At 40.3% G+C, this 25,562-nt stretch overlaps 1 protein-coding gene and 1 long non-coding RNA gene across 3 annotated transcripts in view; both read right to left on the bottom strand.

Moving 5' to 3' along the window:
- Positions 1-1,238: 1,238 nt before the first annotated feature.
- Positions 1,239-7,303, bottom strand: LOC125372007. Its single transcript, XR_007217938.1, has 3 exons — positions 7,162-7,303; positions 4,070-4,105; positions 1,239-2,415 (listed from the first exon to the last, which is right to left on the bottom strand). It is a non-coding gene; the product is annotated as an uncharacterized LOC125372007 (long non-coding RNA).
- A 7,109-nt stretch (positions 7,304-14,412) lies between these two features.
- The window catches only part of LOC124150307 (GTPase IMAP family member 7-like), a 30,019-nt gene continuing 18,869 nt past the window's right edge, over positions 14,413-25,562 (bottom strand). Inside the window, exons 1-3 of one of the 2 annotated variants that reach the window (XM_048380806.1) lie at positions 19,201-19,288; positions 16,988-17,023; positions 14,413-16,438 (exon numbers count right to left, since the gene is read on the bottom strand). In XM_048380806.1, the coding sequence (XP_048236763.1) occupies positions 15,543-16,438; positions 16,988-17,003 (912 nt within the window). In that variant the 5' untranslated portion in view covers positions 17,004-17,023; positions 19,201-19,288 and the 3' untranslated portion in view covers positions 14,413-15,542. Of the gene's footprint in view, positions 16,439-16,987; positions 17,024-19,200; positions 19,289-25,562 lie in introns of those variants that run through there. The other variant, XM_048380804.1, reaches the window with a different exon arrangement.

Here is a 25,562-nt window from a genome sequence, read left to right as displayed (position 1 = left end):
ATAATAGCGGTATTATAAAGCATTTATAAAATGATAAATAAAAGACCCATGTGTAGCCCTTTTGGCCAATTCCACTCCATCCCGATACAAAACACAAGTCGGCCTAAACTACACCCGGCAATAAAGAAATGAATTGGCATTACATACTACTATATGAAGATGATATCATATTTTCTAAAACGTTTTTGGAACATTTGAGTCACTTCAAGAAGTATTCCAAAAGATCAAAGGAGCAGGACTCTCTCTAAAACCAAGCAAATGTAAATTGGTTACAAAAAAAAAGTAAGCTACTTCGGGCATATCTTCAGCTAAGATTCATCCATGTCGATCCTTCTAAAATAGATTCAGTCACACAGATCCCACCCTCTAAAAATATCCATGACGTGTGTCATTTCTTAGATTTGACTTCGTGTTTGTTGCAAACCTTCCCGGCATCGCCTCCCCTCTATACAACCTTCTGAAACAAATGCGTGTTTCGAATGGTCCAGCAATTGCCAACAAGCATTCGAGAAGCAAATACAAGCCTCTACAACAGCCCCCATCCGTGCATATCCCGACCAAAACAAACCCTTTCTTTCTCTCAACTGATGCACCTCAAACTGCAATAAGGTACATATTAGACCAACTTGATTCTCATGGCGTAACTTGGAATAATGTTGTTAGTTCATGTCTTTTGATCATACAAATATCTTCCTGTTCTGTTGTTAGGAACAATGTTGATTGATACAGTTAACAACTGTTATGGCCTCTTAAAATGTAAGATTTGAAAAAAACATATTAATAAATAAGGGTTACAGGCATACTGTCTCTCATGGTGATGTCTCTTTGTCATAGTTAGTTTGTTTGTTGTTTAACGCCGCACTCAGCTATATTCCAGCTATATGATGACGGTCTGTAAATAATCGAGTCTGGAGCAGACATTCCCGTGATTGACATCATGCGAATTGATCCAAGCAATTGAGTTGGTTGGTTTGTTGTTTATCGCCGCACTTAGCAATATTCCAGCTATATGATGACGGTCTGTAAATAATCGAGTCTGGACCAGACAATCCGGTGATTGACATCATACGCATCGATCCATGCAATTAGGATCGATGACATGCATCAACCAAATCAGGGAGCCTGACCACCCGATTCTGTTAGTCGCCTTTTACGACAAGCATAGTCGCATTTAACGGCAAGCATGGGTTGCTGAAGACCTAGTCTACCCGGAATCGGGTCCCCTTGTGACTGAAATACTTCAAACCACAGGTAGGGCGATCTGTTGTTACTCGATATTTCAATAACATGTTCGTGAAAAAATTATATCCTTTTTAGACAGGCCAAAGGCACTATTCTAGCATTTCTGACAGTACTTTTAAATGTTGCTGTTATAGTTATACAACTGGAATGCTGTGTCTTTATACAACACACACATATCATATAGTTTAGCAGTTTCACTTTAACCTGAGAACTCTTAATGTCTTATCCAGGAACGCCATTCCGTATGACCAACTACCGGAAGCTGCCCAGAGAGCAGCCTCAACTGCCTTGGTCAACAATGTCCAGAGTCGGTTAGAACCATCATAATGATTCCTGGCGAATTTTCTCGCGTCCTTTTCATGAAACTTGCGACGCTTATCAAGAAGCACCTGTCGCTTCCTTGACAGTGATTCCTCTTTTGACTCGGAGCTATCTGCAAGCGTCTGCTTGTATTCCATCACACCATTAGCGATATACTCCGCATCAGATCTTTGATTATGGAGCAACCATTTATTCAACTCTTCTTTCTCAATTTTCTTCATTTGTAGCTCAGCTTCCTGATACATATCATTTGTGAAGTAACGTCCATTCGGTGTAATCGTATCTACCAGAGCCAGTTAGTCTCGGACAAACTCTTCATTGTCGTCAGTCGATTTGTTGTTGACAGCAAGGTAGTTTTCATCGGTTTCACCGGTCTTGTTAATGAAACCCCTCAGTTGGAGGTTTGTGTCAATGAAAGATTTCAGACTCTGTTCAAGATCCTCTTTCCTTGTGAATATGACAATGACGTGACGTTGTGACTCAGAGCCAAAAAACTCAGAAATTTTTTCACGGAATTACTCTCTTCTTCGGTAAACCTCCCAATACCAATCACAAACAGAATTGCGTGCACACCAGGAGAGGATAAAGCGATACATTTCCTCAGCTCTTCCTTGATATCTTTCTGACTATATCCAGTAGGAAAGAAACCGGGGCAATCAACCAGTAAAATGTCCCTGTTGAATCTCTCAAACATGATGTGTTCACATGATTTTGTTTCAGAAGAGGCTGAACACTTGACGCTGAAATTTGTCTCCCCGATGATTGTATTCCCAGTGGAACTTTTACCAGCTCCAGTCCTTCCGATGAGAATCAGTCGAGTTTCTCCAGACAGATAGGTTCCTATTTCGGAATCTGAAACACCAGATTACATGTCACAACGAGAAACATTATGTGTTAGGTCAGGATTAACTTTCTGTCATCTGTTCAGAGCACGGATTTGCTTTGGTTGGTTGGTTTCTTGTTTAACGCCGCACTCGGCAATATTCCAGCTATATGACGGCATGCATCAACCAAGTCAGCGATCAAGACCCCCCCGATCCCGTTAGTCGCCTTTTACGACAAGCATTATCGCCTTTTACGGCAAACATGGGTTGCTGAAGACCTATTCTACCCCGGAATCTTCACAGGGCTGGGAATTCTGGCAGAATTATTTAAACCCATACAGTGCGTAGGAGCGGCATGCTAAGCTTTATTGCCCACCACAATAATCTGCTCTGAAATGGATTCTGTACATTGTACAGGCTTTAATCTGCATCTGCAGTAGGGGCAGTGTGATGGCCTTCCTCTCGCTCTCGGAATCAGTGTGAAGTCCATTGCTGGTGTCCACCGCCATGCTTTTGCTAGGATATTGCTGAAAGTCGTACTCAATCATCCCAGTTTATAACTTTCCATTTATTAAATCTGTTCAGAGGAGTCTTGCTCAAATAATCGGGATGAGTCGCATCTGCCCACAACAAATTTATCAAATTCGAAATAACGAGAATAATCCATCTATGATATAAAAGTGTGTATATCACTTGATTGTCTGGTTTGTTCACAGGCTGAAGGAGTACTCCTGTGCTGCGTCAGGCAATTTATAAATTGTATGAATGGCGGGTGCTACCGGTAGGGCAGGACATGAACACCCTTTTCGCGAACACCTGGTGTCATCACTGATTTCTAGTGGTCCATTCATATAAATTTATATACTTATGTTGCCCTTTACACCAAGTGGAATCTGTTTTGGCAGAAATCTAGGCTGGTTATTATCTTGAACTTGAATATATAATTAGTTCGTTCATATAGTTTGCTTGTTTGTTGTTAAACGCTGCACTCAGCAATATTGCAGCTATATGACGGCGGTCTGTAAATAATCGAGTCTGGACCAGACAATCCAGTGATTAATTTCATGAGCATCGATCCACGCATTTGGGATCGATGACATGTATCAACCAAGTCAGCGAGCCTGACCACCCGATCCCGTCGTTCATATAGCAAGAACCTTAGATATACAGAAAAACATGAGTAATGGCCTGGTATTCTTAAGATGGAGCCCTTTATTTTGTGACTGTAATTTGGTAGCAATGCTGTGAATAACAAATTTCACTCACTCAGTAATCATGGTACAAATCCTGTTCTGCTCTCATTGAATCAGAGGCATTAAAACGTTAGCTCATGAAGGATTCCCGTGACCGCGATACTTTTTCTGAATTTCTTAAATTTATTAGCCATGAGTGTCTTGTTTTCCGTTCATAGTAAGACAAAATAACGTTTTCAACAGCATTTTGTCTACAAATGCATTCCCAACAGCCCTATGTGACGCAGGTCATTGACATTTTCATTTTGTTGAAAGCAACAAGCACTGGAATGGTTTTAACAAACCAATGCTCCCATTCGAGATGGGTCTGGCATGTGAACCTTCGCGCCCATCAGGCAACGTACAGCCAGTCTAAGGGAAGTAACTCTTCTTGACCACACTCAGGTAAGGACTCAGTGGTTGAGATCAAGAAGGCACGAAAAAGATTACCTTTTGCAACAGCCATTTTCGTCTCTGCAGGTGAACCTGGAGAAATAGAATTGAAAATAAAAGCATGATTGGAACAATACAGAGAGCCCAGATCATTTTAGAACGATTCCTGTCTGATGATGCTAGCGACTCTGTGTCCTCGAAATGCCTACCATCAGCCATGTCTAAAGCAAGCAAGATACAGAGCCACTACTAGAGGCAAATGACAGGAGACGCTGCTTTTTCAAGTCCAATGTCTGACATAAAACAAAAGAACAGTATGGCGTCAATATAAGCATTGAGGACAATTGTAGCAAAGCAGAAGTATACTAATTAATTCTAGAGTTGTTTTCCATAGGTTCAAATCCCACTACAAAGACAATGAAATGGCATTAAATGCCTGGAAATCAATCAGTTCGACATTTGAGGAATCAAGTGTTAAGTATTCGTATTATTGTTATCAAAATACATTTAACGAAGAAATACTGGATACAATTAATGATCTTGAGCAAATAAAAGACTTAAATAAAATTGGATCTGTGATATATTGATATCCTTCACGAATGGTCAAAGGCATGAAACCATAATTTTTCCTTTAACGCGCTGCTTCGGTATGGGCGGTAAAGCAGCGCGTTATTGTGGAGAAAAAACGCGTTGTCGCGCTGCGCCGCTCGCGCGCTGCGTCAGTGTGGGGGAGCTTTCAGACCTGCATCACTTCGGGCTTTCCTCCCACATTAAGCTGACGCGCTGTGATGTATAACTGGAATAATGTTAAAAGCCGTGTTAACCCAAACTCACTAACATTATTTTCTGACTTGGTCAATAATGTAAAAACCTCTAAAGCCCCAACACGTTTGAAATACGACTAAGGCTTGTGCGAAATAACAGTAAACGTCCTTTTAAATTGAGATATATCCTTCAAAGGCGTTTGACTTCAAGTCCCCGTGTAATTTTATCAACACTTGTGACATGTCGATTTTTAATGCAAAAGAACAGGCGCCCCTCCTGAAAGTATGTATGTAATTATGAGATGATAACCAACACGCGTCTAACACACGGTGCAACGACTTGACAAACGTGCCTGCCGTGGAGATGGTAATTCTGTTACTGGACACAAGGGAGAGCCTGCCATATTACACTGGGGGACTTGCTGAGTCCTTTGACCAAACTGAATAGTTTTACTAATTTCTAAAAGCACTTTATTACTATACCATGTGACTATACCATGTGACTATACCATTTGAGTGTTCACACTGGAAGGCAACAGAGTCGGTTTTCTTCCACATGTGAAAAAGCACAGGTTGCCCAGAAAGCTATGTTGAACGTGTGGTCAGGTCTAACTTTTTACCTAACTTCAGAAGAATAGCAGGCGTGGTCGCAACTTCTGTGCTGGTGGTTTACCTATACCATATGAATAACTTGAATGGGGAATTACTATACCTTAAAGAACAAAGGAAGTTCAATTAAACTGTTCACTTTTACTGTTAGATCCGGGTTAGAATAGGTCTTCAGCAACCCATGCTTGCCGTAAAAGGCGACTATGCTTGTTGAAAGAGGTGACTAACGGGATCGGGGGGTCAGGCTCGTTGACTTGGTTGATGCATGTCATCGATCCCAGTTGCGTGGATTGATGCTCATGATATTAATCACTGGATTGTCTGGTCCAGACTTGATTATTTACAAACTGCCGCCATATAGCTGGAATATTGCTGAGAGTGGCGTTAAACAACAAACCAACCAACCATCATGTAATGCCCCAACAAAAAGGTGTGTGCGTGCGTGCGTGCGTGTGGATATAACCGATAAGACGACGCCGTTATCGCACATGTATTTAAATGGGTAGCCATCGATGTTATAACTGTGCCGCCTATACAACAATAGACGTAATCAGATCACACCTTCATATTCATTGAAGCGTCTCTATGCTGACTATGATCGAATCCATCAAACGAACAAGCGCAATATACAACGTATCTTTGAGAGATGTTATGGTGTTATATTGCGGCCCAATAGTCACCTGACATGTCAAGTATTGATGTCAGTATTTGAAAATAAGCGATAAGAATAACAATATGACCCTGTGGGCCAAACGCTGCAGATTATGGTTACCATGGTAACACAAAAATCAACGAGCAATGGGAGTAATATTCTAATGTTATACTACAAATGGGGCACAAACGTGTCTGGATAGTGGAGAAATGTATTGTCACCGGGCATAAAACCTGACCAGTCACGGTCTGGTAACCGCACGGCTTCCCATAACTCGTGTTATTCCGGGACAAGCCGAATAGCGACTCGTGCCCCCCTCGTGGACATTTTTGCGACCGGGTTCCGTCTTAGCGCAAAACGAGCATACCTAAAATAATTGGCAACTCGTCGCGTCATTTTCTCTACCCTATGACGACACCTGCTGTTAAATTTCACCCAAATGTATATTGCAAACTATAGCTTAAATGGATAGAATTATCATTAAACCGCCCGCACGTTATCAGAAATGAGCGGGCCACTGTAACTTGATAATGCCCTCATATATTGCTTGACGACGGGCCATTATCAAGCCCGTTGTTGGGTGACGTCATAGGGTAGAGAAAATGACGTCACGTAATATAGCGACGTCATCTGGTTTGTTCTGTGACGTTTCCATATTTGTAAAATGTGGTCAGTGACATTCGTGTTGATTGCAGCACAGGAGTCCGTATCTAAAAAAAGACACCCTCATGCATATTCATGACCATCTCCACACGCGAGCCCGAACACCACATCTTTGCTGCGGCAGTTCATGTTGGCTCGCCCTTCGGGCTCGCGTGTGGAGATGGTCATGAATATGCATGAGGGTGTCTTTTTTTAGAAACGGACTCCTGTGATTGCAGTAAATGTTTCAAAACCGATGTTCTTGTTTCTTTTTATTTGATAACAAATTCCATCCATTTTAGCTATAATAACGGTAACGCTCTTTTTCAGGGCATTATCATTTGCAGAAGCCCTCGGTCTTTTCAACTGCCCTCCTTTGTCGGGCAGTAATTGAAAACCTCGGGCTTCTACAAATGATAATGCCCTGAAAATAGCGTTACCCTTATAATATACATTTAGGTGAAATTAAACAGCATACATACCTTAGACTGTCTTTTATCGTCACAAGTTCTCCTGTCTGTACCTGTACACCTCGATGTAGTCCTACAGTAGTGTCCTCGCACACCTTTTCGAACAAGAAATAAGTCCTTGACAAAAGGCCTGACCGTCACCCCCTCGTCTGTATATTTTGCTGCTCTCGAGTGACGTCACCCCTATTTGACACCCGAATGAAAGATGATATCGAGCAGGACTCCAGAGGTAATGCTACAAAAGTAGGTTGAGCTGTAGGTGGACGGAAATGGGACTATTGCATTACAAATCTGTGAGGAGAGGCACTGGACCTTGTCAATGAGTCATGTTTTCCTCGGGAATAGCTACTTCTGTGTATAGGCGTAATACACCGGCGCCATGTCAGTAGCATAGTATCAGTAGGCAGGAGCTCCTTTTGGTGGAGGGAAAAAGTGGAGGGAGCCTGAAAGGGTCCCCCAGCCTATCGGAGCGAGCGCAAGGGACAGCGCGTCACAGGTGTGGGGGAATGAAAGATGTGTGTGTTTATAAGCCAGAAAAGAATTCGTAAGTAAACAAAAGTAAAGGTTATTCAATAGAGCTATACGAACGGTGTGTTGCCCTGAATAGACAAGCAGCCCAGTTTGAATTGAGCGCGCTTGACAACTCACGTGACCACGTCGTTTCAAATTGTTTATTGGTCATAATGGTTTTGTTAATTTCAGGCATTAGTAGAAATTACAATTAGTGTACAACTCACGTAGTCGTTTCAAATTGACCGCGCTCGCTAGAGCGTGCGAACTGGTTTGATGAATGCAGGGTATGTGTTGAAAGTACGACCATACCGCAATAGAGACGGGTTGTGTCAACATGATATACGCCGGGTAATGTAGGTAGGGAAAAAAAATGTACGTCTAGCTGGATCAAATTCATCTTGTACTTTCTACACGTTGTACACCATGAACGTTAGACAACCTGTATAGAAAAAAAATATAGACAAAATAGATAAGACTACGCAATCAGCAAGCTAGCAGTTTACATTTAGCGGGCAACAATGAGCTAATGTATAGCAGAGAGACTAAGCGACCGGCCGCCCATAACAATGTCAACATACCCCGGCCTTACAATTAATGTTAACATAACAGCCTCGCCTGAAGCTTCCCATTCATAAATTGTGTGACCAGTGTCCCGTATTTATGATACGTTAGGGAACATGTGTTGTACATTTGTTATTTTAAAAGGGAGTTATTTCAGAGAGAATATATATGGGTATTCCCCCTCATTAAACCTTTCTTTCGTTGGTTTCTATTAAACGAATCCGGTATTTAATACATTTGAATGATGTAGGAAAGTATGTGCGTGAAGGTGTTGTACCTTTATCCGAACACGAATGTATGACACCTTTCAATAGATCAATTACGGTTCTAACCACGACACGCAACATGACTATGAGCGTGGTTAGCAGTTCATATTTATAAACACATCGTAAATGACAGATTTCTGATGAATGAACTCGCCCGCACACATGTCTATAGGGTTATGTTCGCCCGAACTGTAAACAGTGACACATTGATAACAGGAAGGGTGTGTGGAATGCACTCGTCCTCGTAAGGGTAAAATAAACTCACCATTTAAATGATGACATTACTTTTTAGATGTATTGGTATCAGTGAGTGAGTGAATTTAGTTGTACGCCACACTCGGCATTATTCCAGCTCTAGGGCGGTGGTCTGTCAATAAACGAGCTTGGGGGGGGGGGGGGGGGGGGGGGGGGGGGGGGGGGTGGGGGGGGGGAGAATGTTTGGGCCCTTAAGGCTCTCAGTTTACTCTGCTGAGTTTCAGACACAGCTTACAAGGTGATTTACTGGATCAGATCGTCATGTTCAGCGACTCTGTTGACTGCATGCCATAGCGCGCCGATTATCCCACAATAATTCTGGCAATACGCTTCGTGACTATGATGTTAAAATCTCAGTCGGGAAGAGATCTAAGTGAAAACATCTGATGGGATACAACGTAGCTCAAATGCGTTTCTCATCAATTCACGCCTATATGGTAAGAGTGATTCAGGAAAAAGCAGTAAGAAGGATAGTTACGTTTGCATTAAAAATAGTAAAAAGTGAAACTCATCTTCCACAGTGTAACAGATACATAATTCACACACTCGCCGTTCTTTTGGTTGCCGAATACATGTTCCTGTTTTTATTTTGTTATATTGTGAAATTCATCCAAAAGGAGCAAGGGCTACTCTATATTTTGAAACTTTAAGGTACAATTCCGAGCAAAAGTTTATAAAGTGGATAACTATTTCTTTTGGTGCCCCGAAGGAGCACATCGTGGCAGTCTTGCTTGTATATTGCCTTTGCACGAAATACGAATTCTGAGATAAAAGCTGGTTTATTACGTTTATCGTTGCTCCCATATGTAGCCAAATCCCACAGAAAAAAAGAATATGTTTTACTTTGAAGACCAATTAATTTTACCCTTTTCTGCTGTTTAACATATCATGTCACAACAATTGTCACACTTTTGTTTCACGATTTACAATTAAATGACAGGCAATACAAGACTGTTCTAGTATATACATACTTCTTTTTGTAAACTATTTACAGAGTCAGATATAAATATAAAGTCGTCAGAGAGTAAGAGAAACACTTGGACGAATTCAGGACACCAGGCATGATGTATACCATGCGAACAAGAGGATTCAACAGTATGAACTAATTCATTTAAAAACATGAAAAACCAGAATGGGTTCAAAACGCAACCTTGTCTAAGACCCAAAATGGACATTCAAAAACATCTGAAACAAGTTCACTATATCTTACACATGATTTCAGAGAGTCATAAATAGAATGCAAAGCATTTAAAGCTATACTTTAGAATACACCACAATTTGGATGTATTCGCTAAGTCGAAGGCTTTTGAAAAAATCAACAACAACAAAGACTAAAATGTTCCCCTCTTCTTAGACAAGTATTGTTGGATAATTGCTAGCAAAATATATATAGCATCAACGTTGCTGTAACCTTTGCAAAATCCAGTCTGGGATTCTTCCATTTTATCGTATGCATTGTGATCATAACACGAGAATGGATGTGTATTAAGTACACTTAACAGTCCCATTCATCTATCATTACTTTGATCTTGTCTGTCCAAACACTTTTCCTCATTTGTAGAGGCTGAGATTTATTTTCTTCTGAAAAGAGAGCTGAAATTATTTTACGGCACATTTCAAATTCAACTATTGGAGAGAAAGTTAACATTACTGAAGAATATCTGTACAAATGTAGGTGATTTAAAACAAGAGTCATCAGAAAGATGACATATCCCCCCGGCAGCTGTCTGTAAAGTAACCACTAGTAAATGTGCAATTATGATATTATATCGTTCTTAGACCGTGATAGTGTCTTGTGACGTTGCGACCCCATTTGAATACTTTCACAAACATATTATTTAAAAGAAAGGTGATTACTTAATTACTAATTGTGGAACTATTAACGCTAATATAAAACACAAACTACAGATTGTTAAGTTCAGGGCTTCATAGGATGATGACGACTATTGGTTTGATACAGTTTTAGTTTTTTATAGTTTGAGGGATTCTCACTCCTTCATGTACCTCTTAGAACTTATTTCCGCAATGGAGAAATCATGAGAATCAACATTATCCGAGTTATATTCCCGATTTAAACCACGTTATGGTTTACAAAATAATTTCGCTGAAAGATTTAATAATGACCTACAGTTGTTTGTTTGTAGTTTGGCGATCATTTTGTCCTCTTCTCTCATTGTTACGGTTTTAAGAGAGAGTGTGACGTGTGTCATTCCTCAGTAACTTTGAAACATTGAACGAAAACTTATGTTACTTAATGTTTACATAGTACCTCAATGAAGCCATGTAAAGGTAGAAAGTCAAACAAATAGGTCATTAACAATAAAGCCAGAGGTTAGCTATAGCTGACCCGGAACGATTGTCAATTACTCAAGCAAATATTGTTACAAAAGTCGATAATTCGATAGTAGGTCATACTTTCTTCTACGTAAATTATAACATCACATACGTAGGTGAAAGTATCGTCTACGTAGATGTTAGTAATATCAACTACGTAGATGAAAGTATCATCAACATAGAAAATATTTTTCGACTGCGGCATTAATACGCTTCAATAATGACGTTTTACCTCTTTGTTATAACACATGCCGTGTTGCTATGATACATCGCCTAGGCAAAACGGCGGTTTGAAACATGTTTGCACAAGCGTGTTGATGACGCATTCACGCCTTTAATTTTAACAGTTTGGTTCTACAATGACGCATGGGAAGAAAGGGTTAAAACACGCGTACGCAGTGGGACGGCTCAGTGGTCACGCACTCTGAAGTACCAGCACCGTCTCTCCAGCAGCAGCCTCAGTCTAAACATGGACGTATACCAGGGTTTTACAGTGATGGACCTGTACTGTGGTACAGCTGAGTGTGAACAAAATCCTTTAGAAGAAAAACAAGTTGAAGGAAGATCCAAACGTGAGAAGATGACCACCAAAGACAGACGAAAACGATCGTGTACAAAACTTGAAAAAGAAAAGAATCACATAACCTCTAAGGTCAGTCCAAGACCTTCCACTGAAAGACGGGTATCGACTGGAAACTGTATTGACAACAATGCGCACCGCCAAAGGCAACGACGGGTTACTGTTTGTAAACCATCCGTTGGGATTTGGAAGTCTCTAAAGATGTGAATAAATGACCGGAAGTTGCCTGAAATCCGTCACAGTTCAAGGTCCGATACCGAGCTATATGTGGTTTCCATCACAGACAGGCAATAAGTGTATGTTGCTTTATTTTGTGGCATGATTTGTGCACGTGTTCTCAGTTACCATACAACAGTGGGTACCTTGTGGTTAATACATTGTTTCGTCACAGCGAGGACCCACCCAGGTGTCCCCTGCCATACTGATGGAATGTTGCTGTAGCGGCGTGTCACCCTATCACCTAACTCTCTCACAGAAAAACTTGAGTGAAAAGTTTGTATCATATGTATATTGCAATGACATTGTTTCCCTCCAGGTTGCAACTGGTTGCATTTTGCTGTTTTGTCATTATTTTCAACACGTTTACATACGTTTGTGTAAATATTTGCATATATTGTTGCATAAAGATTCAAAACCTTTTGCTCATGTCTTCAACAACTAAATGGTTAAAGCAAATGGCAAAAAATGAATTTGTACAGGTTTTCATGTTTATTTGAATAAAGTAATTGTTTTGATATTGAGATAGTCATGTGTTAAGTTTCTGGCCCCATTGGTGGCTTTAAATGTGTTGTTAAAGAGATAATTGGGATTGCGTGGAGGTTCTCATAAACGTTGTTGTCCGTGGCTAAGACTTTTAATCGTATTGATGGGACTGGCCAATGATTTCCGGTCAGACAAGGTCCTCATCACTCCATGCTTGTCGTACAAGTAGATGTACTGGATCAAGTGGTCAGGCTCTGGGGCGTTATTAATTGCATGTCATTGTACACCAAAGGCTCATATTATCCAAACTGGATTGACATTCATACTGTCAATAAGCTGTCGTGAGTGTGAGAAACATTTACAAAGCCAGTCGGATGCTGGATAAGGCAAAAGGCGGGAAGTGAAAGCTTCAGATTGGCACAATGTAGATCATATACCCTTCTGATCAGTGCATGCTGATATGGTACAATACATGTAGAAATAGTTAGTATGAAGGATGATTTTGTGTAAACTATTTCTCAATCATTAAAGCAGAATAAGATATTTATACTTTATTTCACCAATATGAAGAAAACCCAAAATGATTAAAACATTATAAGGCTCTGGGGTAAAGCTTTATGCAAAGGAATTCAAACTGTTGTGATTCGCACTGCATTCGTTGTTACATATTTTGAAATTTGGTTAAAGTTTATTGTTTGATATATTTCTATGTTTGGAAATCAATGCTGACAGCATCTATACTTGATGATGGTGGTCCAAGTAAGACAATTATGCAGCCAAGTACAAGCTAATTTATCTTAGCAACATGTTTTAATTTGACATTGTAAAAGAATTAACACAAGTTCTAAATGGAAAGAAAGTAGCTGTTCGATTGAGCTGAGGTTAACTTGTGCCATGTCACGTGACTTCCATTGACTCGGAACAAGCGTGCAGCTTTTTGCTTTATTACCCTCCAAGGCGGGTTACACAGTGTTTTATCGTGGACCAATCAGATCTTATCATTCTGACATGGAGGTATGATAAAGGAATTTGTTGATATGGGTTGGATAGAGAAGAGCTGACTTCAGTTGCAAGCGGTCATCCTCTGAGACTGATATCTTTGCTTCATCTCTGTGTCCATTTCCTGCAACCTATATATTTCTTAGGTGCACTAGAGAGATAGACCGCAATATATTTTTGGAACACTTTAGAATTTTCAAAGAAAAATCACTTGGTAAATTGAAAAAAGATCTCCAGCAACATTTAGATTCAGAATCTGAGAGAAATCTAGACATAAGGAGGTACAGCATTACAGGTTTGGGTATGGTGGAGGAACATGATGTGATTCAGGGACTGTGTGACTAATACATAACAAACAGATAACCTGTACAGCTACATGTAGTCTGTCTCACACTCCTTTTTGCATATTATATTTCTAAAAATCCCAACAAAATTGTTTGGCAATAGTCCAAATGAAGCAGTTTTAGATATATTGAAGGAATTATTGCCCCCAGAGTTTGACAGAGTGACAGGGAACATGTAAACAAAAGAGAGGGAAGGCAAGGATTGGTATGTCAAGTTTATATGATTGTAACCCAAACTGTCCAGGCAGATGTTCTATCCACTGGACCACAGGGGCAGTCAGGGCAAACAAAGAGACAAGCATGTTATTAAATCCATGAGGTGTGCAAGTGGTGGTGGCTGTGGTCAAATTGAGGCAAAACCTTAAGTTATCCTCCGGCCCTTGGTATAAAATCTAACGCATTAAACCAATGTATCCCGAGCGATCCTGCTACAACCTATATTGCCACCGATGATTGTGGGTTCGAATTCCGGTTTGACCCGATTATGTTTCTTGGTTTGTCAGCATCATACTCGTGCTCGTGGGTTTCACCGAAGTGGTAAACGTCTGAGACCTGCATCACTTCGGGCTTTCCTGCCACATTAAGCTGACACGCCGTGATATAACTATGTAAATGTGTAAGAACAGCATAAGGGCCTTTTATGTTTATATTTAATAGTTAGTTAGTTAGTTAGTCAGCTAGTCAGTTAGTAAGTTAGTTAGTCAGTAAGTCAGTTCAATTCTGTGTTTATTTCGTTTCATTTTTGATAGACATGTTCTTGACAGCACTCGTGGGCAAAAGAATCTATTCAAAGCAAGTTATGACAACCACTGAAATAAGAGACAAATGAGAAATGTAGTCTTGCGTGAACATAAGAAATATTCAATGGTTATTTGATAAAAGAAAGTGTATATGGGGCACAATCATGAGAATGGGGTTAGTTGTCCAGTAGTCGATCTTCAACAATGAATTTAAAAACCGTTTAAGGTCAGTCATTGTTGCATGATTTTCACTTTTGTCAATCTTATGTGCATCTACCAGGGGCATGAATAACTCGTTCCCTCGACGCCGAGCTGAGTACATCAGAGGTGGATTGACTAGTGGTGGAATGCATCGCCCTTCCTATGCATGCAATAAACTATGTCTAATTGTGACTGGAACCTGTCTTTTCTAATTCTACGTCTCAAATGATCCGACACATGTTCAATTGGAGAAGGGGCTGGCCATGGTAAATCGTTCACATTGTTGGCACTGAGACAGTTCATGTTCATGACAGCGCTGGTTTTGGTTGTGCATTGTCTTGTTGGAATATGATCGGAGGGTTTTGGTTGCCTCTAGTTGATTAATTTACAGCAATATTGTAACAGTTTCATTTTAATTACGACAAATTATAATTCAAAGTTTGATATAGTTTCTAAGTACATCGGAAGCACTGTTAAATCATGACCACAGGTACTTTGGCAACATTGTTTAAGAACACAGTTACATGGGCAGCGTTGCCCCAATCACGGCGGTGGATACAGTGGCAGCATTGTTCCCATCAAGACAATAGATACTACGGGAGCGCTGCCCAAGACGATAGATACATTGGTACCTGATGACAGATACACGTGAAGCGTTTTTCAGTCCAGGTGATAGATTCATTGGAAACGTTGTTCCCATCAAGTTGATGGATCCATTGTGAGCATTGATCTGTTGCGAAAGAATACTTTCAGGGTATCGTTATACAGCTGGAATGTTGGTGCTTTAGACATATGGTTTAACAGTGTTATTTTAAACGGAAAAATGCTGCTACTGTAGCCAATATTGCTGTAGGGCCTGCGACATAACTCACAGCTAACCCGGCAGCAGCAGCAGCAACTACCCGGCCAGTTCTTTCCAGTTGATGTCAGAACTGTGAAAGCTATCCCTGGCCAATCGTCTCGCTTCCTTTTCATGGATCTGGCGATACTCATCATGGACAGTCTGGCTCCTCTTGGCCAACAGAAACTTCTTTTGAGACTCGGAGTAGTCAGAGAGTGTGTGACTGTATTCCAAGATACCGTCAGCAATAGCCTTCTCATCCGATGTTTTGTTTGCAGATGACAGTTTACCCAGTTTTCTTCCCTCAATTTTCCTCATTTGTCGCTCAGCTTCCTGATACATTTTATTTGTGAAGTGACCTCGATTCCGTTCCCTAAGCCTGTCTACCAGGCCCAGTAACTCCAGGGCAAACTCTTCATTGTCCTCGGTGGAGTGGTTGTTTACAGCAATGTAATTTCTACCGGTCTCCTCAATGAAAGACTTTAGTTCCTTATGGGAGTCGATGAAAAATTTCAGACTCTTCTCATTCTTCTCAAGCTCGTCCTTCCTCGTGAATATGACGATCACTTGATGTTTGGACCCCGAGCCAAAAAACATTAGACATCTTTTCACAGATGTTACCTCTTCTTCGGTAAACCTCCCCATACCAACCACAAACAGAATCGCATGCAAACCTGGAGAGGTTAGGACGATACTTTTCTTTAGCTCTTCCTCGATACTTCTCTGATTACATCCAGTATCAAAGAAACCAGGGCAGTCAACCAATAAAATGTCCTTGCCAAATCTCTCAAACATGAAATGTTCACATGATTTTGTGATCGAAGAGGCTGAAAAGTCGACTTTGAATTTTGGTTGCCTGATGATGTTATTCCCAGTGGAACTTTTACCAGCTCCAGTCTTTCCGATGAGAATCAGCCGAGTTTCTCCAGATACAAAGTGTCCACTTGTGGAACCTGAAATATCAGGGTACATGTCACAGCGAGAAATAGTATGAACACACAATGCCATTCAAAAAGTGGTCAAATGTAACAAATGTGCCTGTGACATTATATGTACAAACGTACAGATTTGACCTATTTTGGGGGGAATGAGTCCTGTCCGGGATTCGAACCCACACTGCTAGAGTGAGGCACCTAATCGCCACCACACAAAGTCACATGATCAAACCCACTCAGCCACCAAGGCTTCCACAAAAATGAAAGTCTGACAACTGGTAGTCACTCTGCCAGTGTTGTTTTGAATCCCAAAGAGAAACATTGCTTTTTGGTTAAAGACTATCATTCTTTTATCTGTTCAGCGCAAAGATTCTGTGGCTTTTTGAGAATCAGTGCTGTTGTGCTCTCACTGAATCTGAGAAACCAACGAGCATGGAGGGTTCTAACAAACCAGGGATCCTGACTGAGAAGAATACAAGATTATAAGGCAGCAGAAGTGGAGCAACTGGCAGGTAAGGACCAAAGAGCAGTGGTCAGAAGGTCAGGTAAATGATTTCCACCTCTTACCTGCTGCAACAGCCATTTCCGTCTCTGAAGTTTGATCTGGAGAAAGAAAATTAAAAACAGAATCATGATCAGAACAATGAGAGCAGATATCATTTATAAGCGATTTCTGTCAAGGGACAGTCACACGACAGTTCTTATATCAACATTCTCTCCCAAAAATGTGACTCCAGTTCATCTTATGTCATCCGAACAGTTCTATCAAGTTATTTGGACTTGGACACAGAGACAACTTCCTTTCCAAACGTAGTTTAGGAAGCAAAGAATAGGGCCTGCTTTGAACGACGAGCGAGCCTGAACTCTATGCGGTATTTAGTAACAGACTCTGAAACCTAGAATGCACATGCACCGTGTGCGTGTGAGGGTTCAACAAGTCAATGCCTATATCAAGGGTGTGTTTCACCATCTGGTTCAATTCTTGTACTGACTTACTGTCCGGAGTAGGGACGAATGAAAGACTTCTGGCAAGTGTATCATCACATCTTGCCACAACAATTTGTGGCGCCTTTCAAATAGAAGTGAGTGAGTGAGTATGGTTTTACGGCGTTTTTGGCAATATTCCAGCAATATCACGGCGTACACATTGTACCCATGTCGGGATTCGAACCCGGGTCTTCGGCGTGACGAGCGAACGCTTTAACCACTAGGCTACCCGACCGCCCCATTTCAAATAGAAGAAACACTGGATATGCAACTGAGTACTGATTTTACAACCGGCTAAAGGATAACTGGATTTATCATCCAAAACTAGTTGCCAGAGGAGATATCACTTGGGTGAGATCTAGTGATATCTACATTGTACATATTGCTGCAGTGAAATTGCATCACAATGCTTTGCAGACCATTGTGACGTCATCGGTTACCATGATGTCACAATCAAATGACATCACTAATGGCTCTGTTACTGAAGCTGATAAACGTGGAAATACTCCTCGGCAAGCCTCAAAGTTGTTTCCCCATTTTATCAACTTGTGTTGATATATTTGTTATCAAAAGTCACTCAGGTGATATTCTCCATACATGATCAGTTGAAGCAGAACTGAGTTTGCATCTGGTTAAAGGAGACTGAATATGCAAGTGATTGAGACAGTTCTGGGTATGCAGCTGACTGAAGTCGTACTGGAGTTTTCAATTTTCTGAAAAAGTGCCTATGCTGAGTGTGTAGTTGGATAAAGCATTCACTGGTAAACAGCAACATGAAGCACAATGCGTGTTGTTGAAGATGATTTAATGTGTTTTTAAAAAAGGTTGAAGCAGCGCAGGGTATGCAGCTCGTTCATACTATGCTTGTATGCGGCTGTCTAAAGCAGGATTGGATATGCCCCTTACTGAAGCTGTAGTGTGTATGCAACTCAGTGAAGCAGTACTGGTTATGCAAGTGATGGGTTAACGTAAACTGGAAGGTCACCCTGCCTTAGAGATCACGCATACCAAATTTTGTCAAAGTGCATTCATACGTATGTGTATCTGTTGTTTTGTATCAAAGCCTTTCTGAAGTCTTACACCTAATGAATGACCTTGACCTTCAATGTAATTAAATCACATGTGAGAACATTACTTGTTACAAATATGTAGCCACCATTTCACACTGCCGAGTCTATTCAAGAATACATGACCTTCAAAGTGACATTTGACACAGCCATGAGGATTTTAGTTAATTATTGTGAGTGTATCATAAGTGATTGAAAATGCTTAGATGTCGCATGAATCAATCCGGCATTTTATGAAATTTGAAGCAATTTTCATAACTTTAAATTTACCTAAAGGTACCTTGAACTTTTATTGAGGTCACCCCCCAAATTTGATACGATCGAGACCCTACCTGAGGGATCATGTATATTAAGTTTCATCAAATCCCATTAATAAATACTCAATTATCAATTACGCATGCTTTTTACGGCTATTTCAGACGGTGTGACCGGGACCTTTAATGTCAACTTATTATATGTGAGAAAGAATCCCTGGGGGGTAAAAAAGAGGAACATGTGTATCAGGAAGGTTGGTTGGCGGGGGAGGGGGTGTTCATTTTTGAAAGTCAAACACATCCCTAGGCCTTCCCGCTGACAACAAGAACTACAACCCACGTCATTGGGACAAGATGTCAGGCAACTAGCCAAGTCATTGAGCCTGCACTTGGCATATCGGACATTAGGTACTGGGGACCTATTCTAGCCCACAGGCCTCACGGGGCTGACATATCATGACAATATAATTACCTTTCTTGCTTGCTAAGTTGAGGAGCGATCTTGAATTGTCCAACTCTCTTATGACAGAGGCGTTTTCACGTGATCACCTTTCCTGGAAATGCATCCGATAAAAAGGATATCTAATCTCAGTTGACATACTTCCTCACAAACCAGGGTGCACTAGATAGTACAGTGGGTTCTCGGTCAACAAAGCTTTGGGTTTATCAGTAAAGGATAATTATCGGCTTCACAGACAAATGTTATTGGAAGACGCATATTTGGAACGTTTTTGGCCCCAAACAGAAAAAAAACCCATTCAATTGAAATTGATTGCATAAACCAAATATTATGAAGTATTCAGACCCATATATGTTTTGGTATACTAATTGCTGTCATTTAGTTTTTACGATACAATTTAGGGAGTGAGTGAGTGATCTTGGTTTAATTAATGTCTTTATGTATTATTAGTGTGTGTTATATATCTGAATTAATACAAGTGAGTGGGCAGAAGTTAACGTTGCTTTGAACTCAACCCAAAGTGGCTCACGTCTTAGAGGCTTCACAATTTGGTGAAACACAAAAGCACAGGTCTGGTACTCAACGCTGGACAGTAACATTAGAGCCTGGCATTGCTTAGGGGTGTATTTCGAATTCCATGCAGCAAATAGTTAATGTGCCTAAAGGACCTCTGATTACAATATTCATAACATTACACGCGTCATCCTTTATCAAGCGGTACACGGCTCTCCATTCTGGAAGGAAGGACTCAAGTCTCATGGAATCCTTGGTGACACGGGTGATGGCACCAGAATTCGCTGTACCAGTTGTTTCCAGTAACTGTAACGGGATCAGTATAAATCTCCAGGGTTTTATCAGTGAGAGAGGGTGTCTAAAGAGGGTGTCACAGTCAGTTATCAAGATGTATTACATTTTCAGTCGAAATATTTATTTGAGGGTAAATGCTTTGAGAAACACGTCAACAGCATCTTTGATGACAAGAACCTTTATATACGGCAGATCCCCAACATACAAATTTCAACCAAACTCACTGATTGTGTCCTTACTTTCTTCCTGGTTTTGTTATACTGTATTTTTTCTTTGTTTTCTATCCAATCGGTATCTCACTACCAATTCGATCGTAGTCATTTCTAATGTTTCTGAGATTCCAATCGATCTGTTATAACACACAAAACTACTACAACATTCTCATGGTTGCTTATATTATGAAACACTCAGTTCTTAATTGTTTTTGATCTCATCACATATCTTGGGTTATTACCCACAGTAATAGACATAACCGAGTGAGTGAGTGAGTTAAAGCTTTATGCCACGTCGGCAATATTTCATAACAATTGTATGTGCACTTGTGCAAATATCACTTCTCGTATGTTTCAGTGTAATGTTTCAGTCACCTGAACGGCATGGTTGACGTCATTCGTATCTTATTGTGAACTAGAAATGACGTCACAGCTGAAGATTGTTGACGTCATTGGACTTATTGTGGTTTTCTAGGACATCCCGTGATGATCAGTGCAGGGGAGCTCACAGGATTAAGAAATAATGGGTAATAAAGAAATTATTACACTCACATGTGTGTCATACTGATTTTACGAAACTCGTGTAAGATTGCATGTATTACCCTCGCTCTCGCTCGTGAAAGACAAGCATTCTGACACTCGTTTCGTAAAATAAGTATGACACACATGCTCGTATAATAATATCTATCAACACTGTGAACAAATATTACATGGGTGTGTAAATATTGTCATTGTTTTCATGTATTTTCCAGCATGTGCAATAATCATAAATGCTGTCCACATATGATACGTATTTCAATACCATTGATTTATCCTATGTTACATATGGGATTTACCCTGAATTTTCGTTCATAGAAAAAAAGGAAGATTTCCATATGGACAAAATTTAACATATATATTATGTTCGTAAGAGTGTCGTTACTACTTCAGCGATGTATTAAGGTAGTTGGTAGCTCATGGAGATCCACTTTGCTGTGCACTGACCACTTTCACTGGCAAATCAACCTTACTGTGTATGTAGAGCTATTTGTTTGCAGTTGTTTGCCCTATGACAGTTTTGTTGTTGTTGTTGTTGTTGTTGTTGTTTAACCCTCACTCGGCAATATTCCAGCTATATGACGGCGGTCTGTTAATAATCGAGTCTGGGCCAGACAATCCAGTGATTGATATCATGACCATCGATCCACGCAATTGGGATATACGATCACAAGCAACAGCCAAGTCAGGGAGCCTGACCACATGATCGCATTAGTCGCCTCTTAAGATAAGCATAGTCGCCTCTTACGGCAAGCATGGGTTTATGAAGACCTATGCTGTACCCGGATCTTCACGGATAGTACTATACCAATAGGAATTTAAACATGACCATGGTATATTCGATGGTATGCATAACAATCGATAGTTTCAATAGTTACAATTAATTGCTAATAATACATATATTCAATCTCATTAAAATCAGATATATGTTCTGAGGACATCCCATTACGTGTCACGTCAGAACGACCTTTCGTGAACTGAAAGGACTAATATAACAAGAAGTCGACATAATTGGCTAATCTAATCGGAAAAGAGCGTTCTCGAGCTTCACGGCAATAGTTTCAAACTGGCGACTTCCTTTTCAGACTATGTTTGAAAAATATGCTGATACAGTTCTGTGCAGCGCCTCTTCAGTTCGAATGTTTATCCCATGGAAGAGAGAGATAGACGATGATTTTGACGGAATCAATCGTACCTGTCGTTCGGAATAGCCCATGTTGACGTTTTAGAGGCTGCATGATTAGAAATAACATTCCGACTGTTACTTTCATGATCCGGTAAGCGACACTTTGATTGGTCGGATGAAAGGTCGTTCTGGCTTGACCGGTAATGGGATGTCCTCAGATCTTTGCTTAGCGGAAGCAAGAACTAAGATCAGAGTTTAATGAGATTGTACATGTATTAAGCGAATTTCAAACCTGCTTTCAGGTTAGAGTCACTTGTCTTGGGTTTGAGAAGTGACAGGGAACAAAATGAGATTGTACTGTATTCATTTCTGTTACATTGATTATTATAATTATCAAGCCTTAAAGCTGGTTTTCAACTATCACAATTCTATTGCCATAGTGTGGGCTACTATTGCAATACAATCGCAATTGCGAAAATAACTCCAATAGTTGGCACAGCTTTTGAGTGAGTTTCCTCGGAACGACACTTTAGTGTAAAGACTCATTGCAAATGGGGGAATTCGAAATTGTTTTATTTTGATAGATGAAATATGGTCGTCCAGAATATCACATGGTCGGTCCCTCTATTGCAAAATATTCGTCCTGTTGCTGTGATACCATCAGATCGGCAACCTGGCGGTGTAACACGTGCGTCCACAAACGTGTTGATGACACATTCTGTTACGTTGACAATGACCCATGGGGTGATAGATTAAACATAATTTGCAGGCTCAGTGTTCACGCACTTAGCAGTGCCAACAAAATCTCACCAGCAGCAGCATCAGTCTAAACATGAGAAAGTCTAGTAAAATACATGAAAAAGAAAAGAACCACCTCGCCTCGAACGTCAGTCCAAGACCTTCGATTGCAAGACAGGTATCGACTGGAAACTATTGCCAACAATACGCAACATCTAGGTAACGACGGTTTACTCTTTGTAAACCATCCGTCGGAATTCTGAAGCCTTCAAGATGACCGAAACCCGTCGCAGGTCGAGGTCCGATATCCATCCGTGTGCTTTGTTAGCACACAAGACACACAGGAATCATTTCGACATTCGTGAAACGCATTGAATTATAAGATCGAAAGTCGAATTTACTGATATATCAGACGTTATCTTCACAGAGAGCAAAGAAGTGTATATTGCTTTAAATTACGGCATGATTGGTGAAAGTGTTCACCTTGACGATGGCACACTGGGTTAGCCTGGGGTTTGAAACGTTGTCTCGACACACTGACGACCCGGTTGTCCCTCGCCATATTGCTGGAATATTGCTGAAAGCGGCGTATCACACTATTCTCTCACAGCAACACTTGAGTGGCAGAGAAGACTATGTATTGTACATATATTGTAGAACCATTCTTTGGTCTATGTCATTTTAGGTTCATCTTCCTGAGGCAAGGGAGTTAACTGACTTTAAAAGTCTTTAAACGTTTCCAGCCTTGAAGAACTAGGCGGGAATTTCTGGGCTCGATCGTTGCGCCTCCAGTGTCTTTTACGAGTTATGTCCCTTCTATGTCCATCCTATTGACTAATAAGATTATATCACTCATATCACTTGCATTTGCTTCAATCAAAATAACGGTGCCCAGTCAAGACGATCTGATAAAAAAATCCAAATCTATATTGTGAGAGAACGGGTCTTACCTCGAGACGCGCATAAAATCACGTGGGCACCTTGATTAGAAACATGAAAAGTTTTGTAAAATATCTCAAATATGTCGAGTAGGCGGTAAACATGTTTTGCAAATCCTACAATCGACCGAAATCTGTACAGGAGTTTACGAACCGGGTGTCGATTTCGTTACACGTTTTTTTATTTTACTATGCATAGACTGGTTGCTTTTAGCAATTTAATCGTTATGTTCAAGGTATATTTGTATAAATATGTGCATATAGTGTTGCATAAAGCCTGAATACATTTTGATAATGTCCCCAGTTGCTAAATGGTTGGCGCAAATAACAAACATGTGTTTTAGTGTCGTATGACGTTAGGCAACAAGCACTTACTTTTTATGACCTACTTTCAAAGTATTCTTTTCTTGTTACATTGAATTCCTTTAGAAAAAAATATAATTTGTTTACACTGGATATTCTTCCAGGATGTTATTTAAATAATTCTTGAAAAACTGATTTTGACGCTCAAAAGTGTATTATGTTCATAATAACTATAAAAAAAAGTCACTCAACTACCATGACATTTTGTCCATGGCATCCTTAGACGAGGAGGTTTGGAGCGACCCTCATTGAAAGTCAGGGTGATCATTCTGACGATATTTCTGTTCTCATTGTAACACCACAATATAAACAACATAAACACATTGGAAAGCAGTGCAATGCATCAAACCACAATGAGGTATTTCTGACCACTGCATCTATAGTGAGAGAGTGTGTTTATTACGGTAAAGGGGCCACCGGCCCATTATACATGAAACTTGACATAATAAGCGCTGAAGCGCCATATAATATGATTACAGTTTCTGTTTATGCAAATATTAAATGATGGACATCCATATTATGCAAAATATTTACTACGTTTCTTTAAAGATAAAAAGATAAATTTAGCCAAATTATTTATGACCGTGATTTTCCGTGATGTGAATAATAAAATAAGCTTATTGTTATATAGGAATTTATAATAAAATTCTAGAATAAGACTTTCTCTTAAGTCCTGATAAAATGGATATTCAAGACAAAAATGTAGTTCTGATTCAATATTAGGTATTACACAATAGTTGTTTGTTTGTTTGTAGTTTGGCGATCAGTTTGCACTCTTCTCTCATTGTTACGGTTTTAAGAGAGTGCGGCGTGTGTCTTTCTTCAGTAACTTTGAAACATGGAACGAAAACTTACGTTACTTAATGTTTATGTAGTACCTCAATAAAGCCATGTAAAGGTAGAACGTCAAACAAATAGGTCATTAACAATTTAAGCCAGAGGTTAGCTATAGCTGACCCGGGGCGGTCGGGTAGCTTAGTGGTTAAAGCGTTCACTCGTCACGCCGAAGACCCGGGTTCGATTCCCGACATGGGTATAATGTGTGAAGCCCATTTCTGGTGTCCCTGGTCGTGATATTGCCCGAATATTGCTAATAGCGGCGTACAAAACATACTCACTTACTCGATAATTCGATAGTAGGTCATACTTTCTTCTGCGTAAATTATAACATCACATACGTAGATGAAAGTATCGTATACGTAGATGTTAGTAATATCAACTACGTAGATGAAAGTAACATCAACATAGAAAATACTTTTCGACTGCGGCATTAATACGCTTCAATAATGACTCTTTACCTCTTTGTTATAACACATGCCGTGTTGCTATGATACATCACCTAGGCAAAACGGCGGTTTGAAACATGTTTGCACAAACGTGTTGATGATGCATTCACGACTTTAAGTTTAACAGTTTGGTTCTACAATGACGCATGGTAAGAAAGGGTTAAAACACGCGTACACAGTTGGACGGCTCAGTGGTCACGCACTCTGAAGAACCAGCACCGTCTCTCCAGCAGCAGCCTCAGTCTAAACATGGACGTATACCAGGGTTTTACAGTGATGGACCTGTACTGTGGTACAGCTGAGTGTGAACAAAATCCTTTTGCAGAAAAAACAGTTAAAAGAAGGTCTAAGCCTAAGGCGAAGACCA

The sequence above is a fragment of the Haliotis rufescens genome, unplaced genomic scaffold, assembly GCF_023055435.1.
Source record: "Haliotis rufescens isolate VD_foot unplaced genomic scaffold, xgHalRufe1.0.p SCAF_33, whole genome shotgun sequence".
In the NCBI taxonomy this organism is placed as follows: domain Eukaryota; kingdom Metazoa; phylum Mollusca; class Gastropoda; order Lepetellida; family Haliotidae; genus Haliotis; species Haliotis rufescens.
The sequence above is the reverse complement of the archived record's forward strand: the minus strand, read 5'-3'. Positions and strand labels throughout refer to the sequence as shown.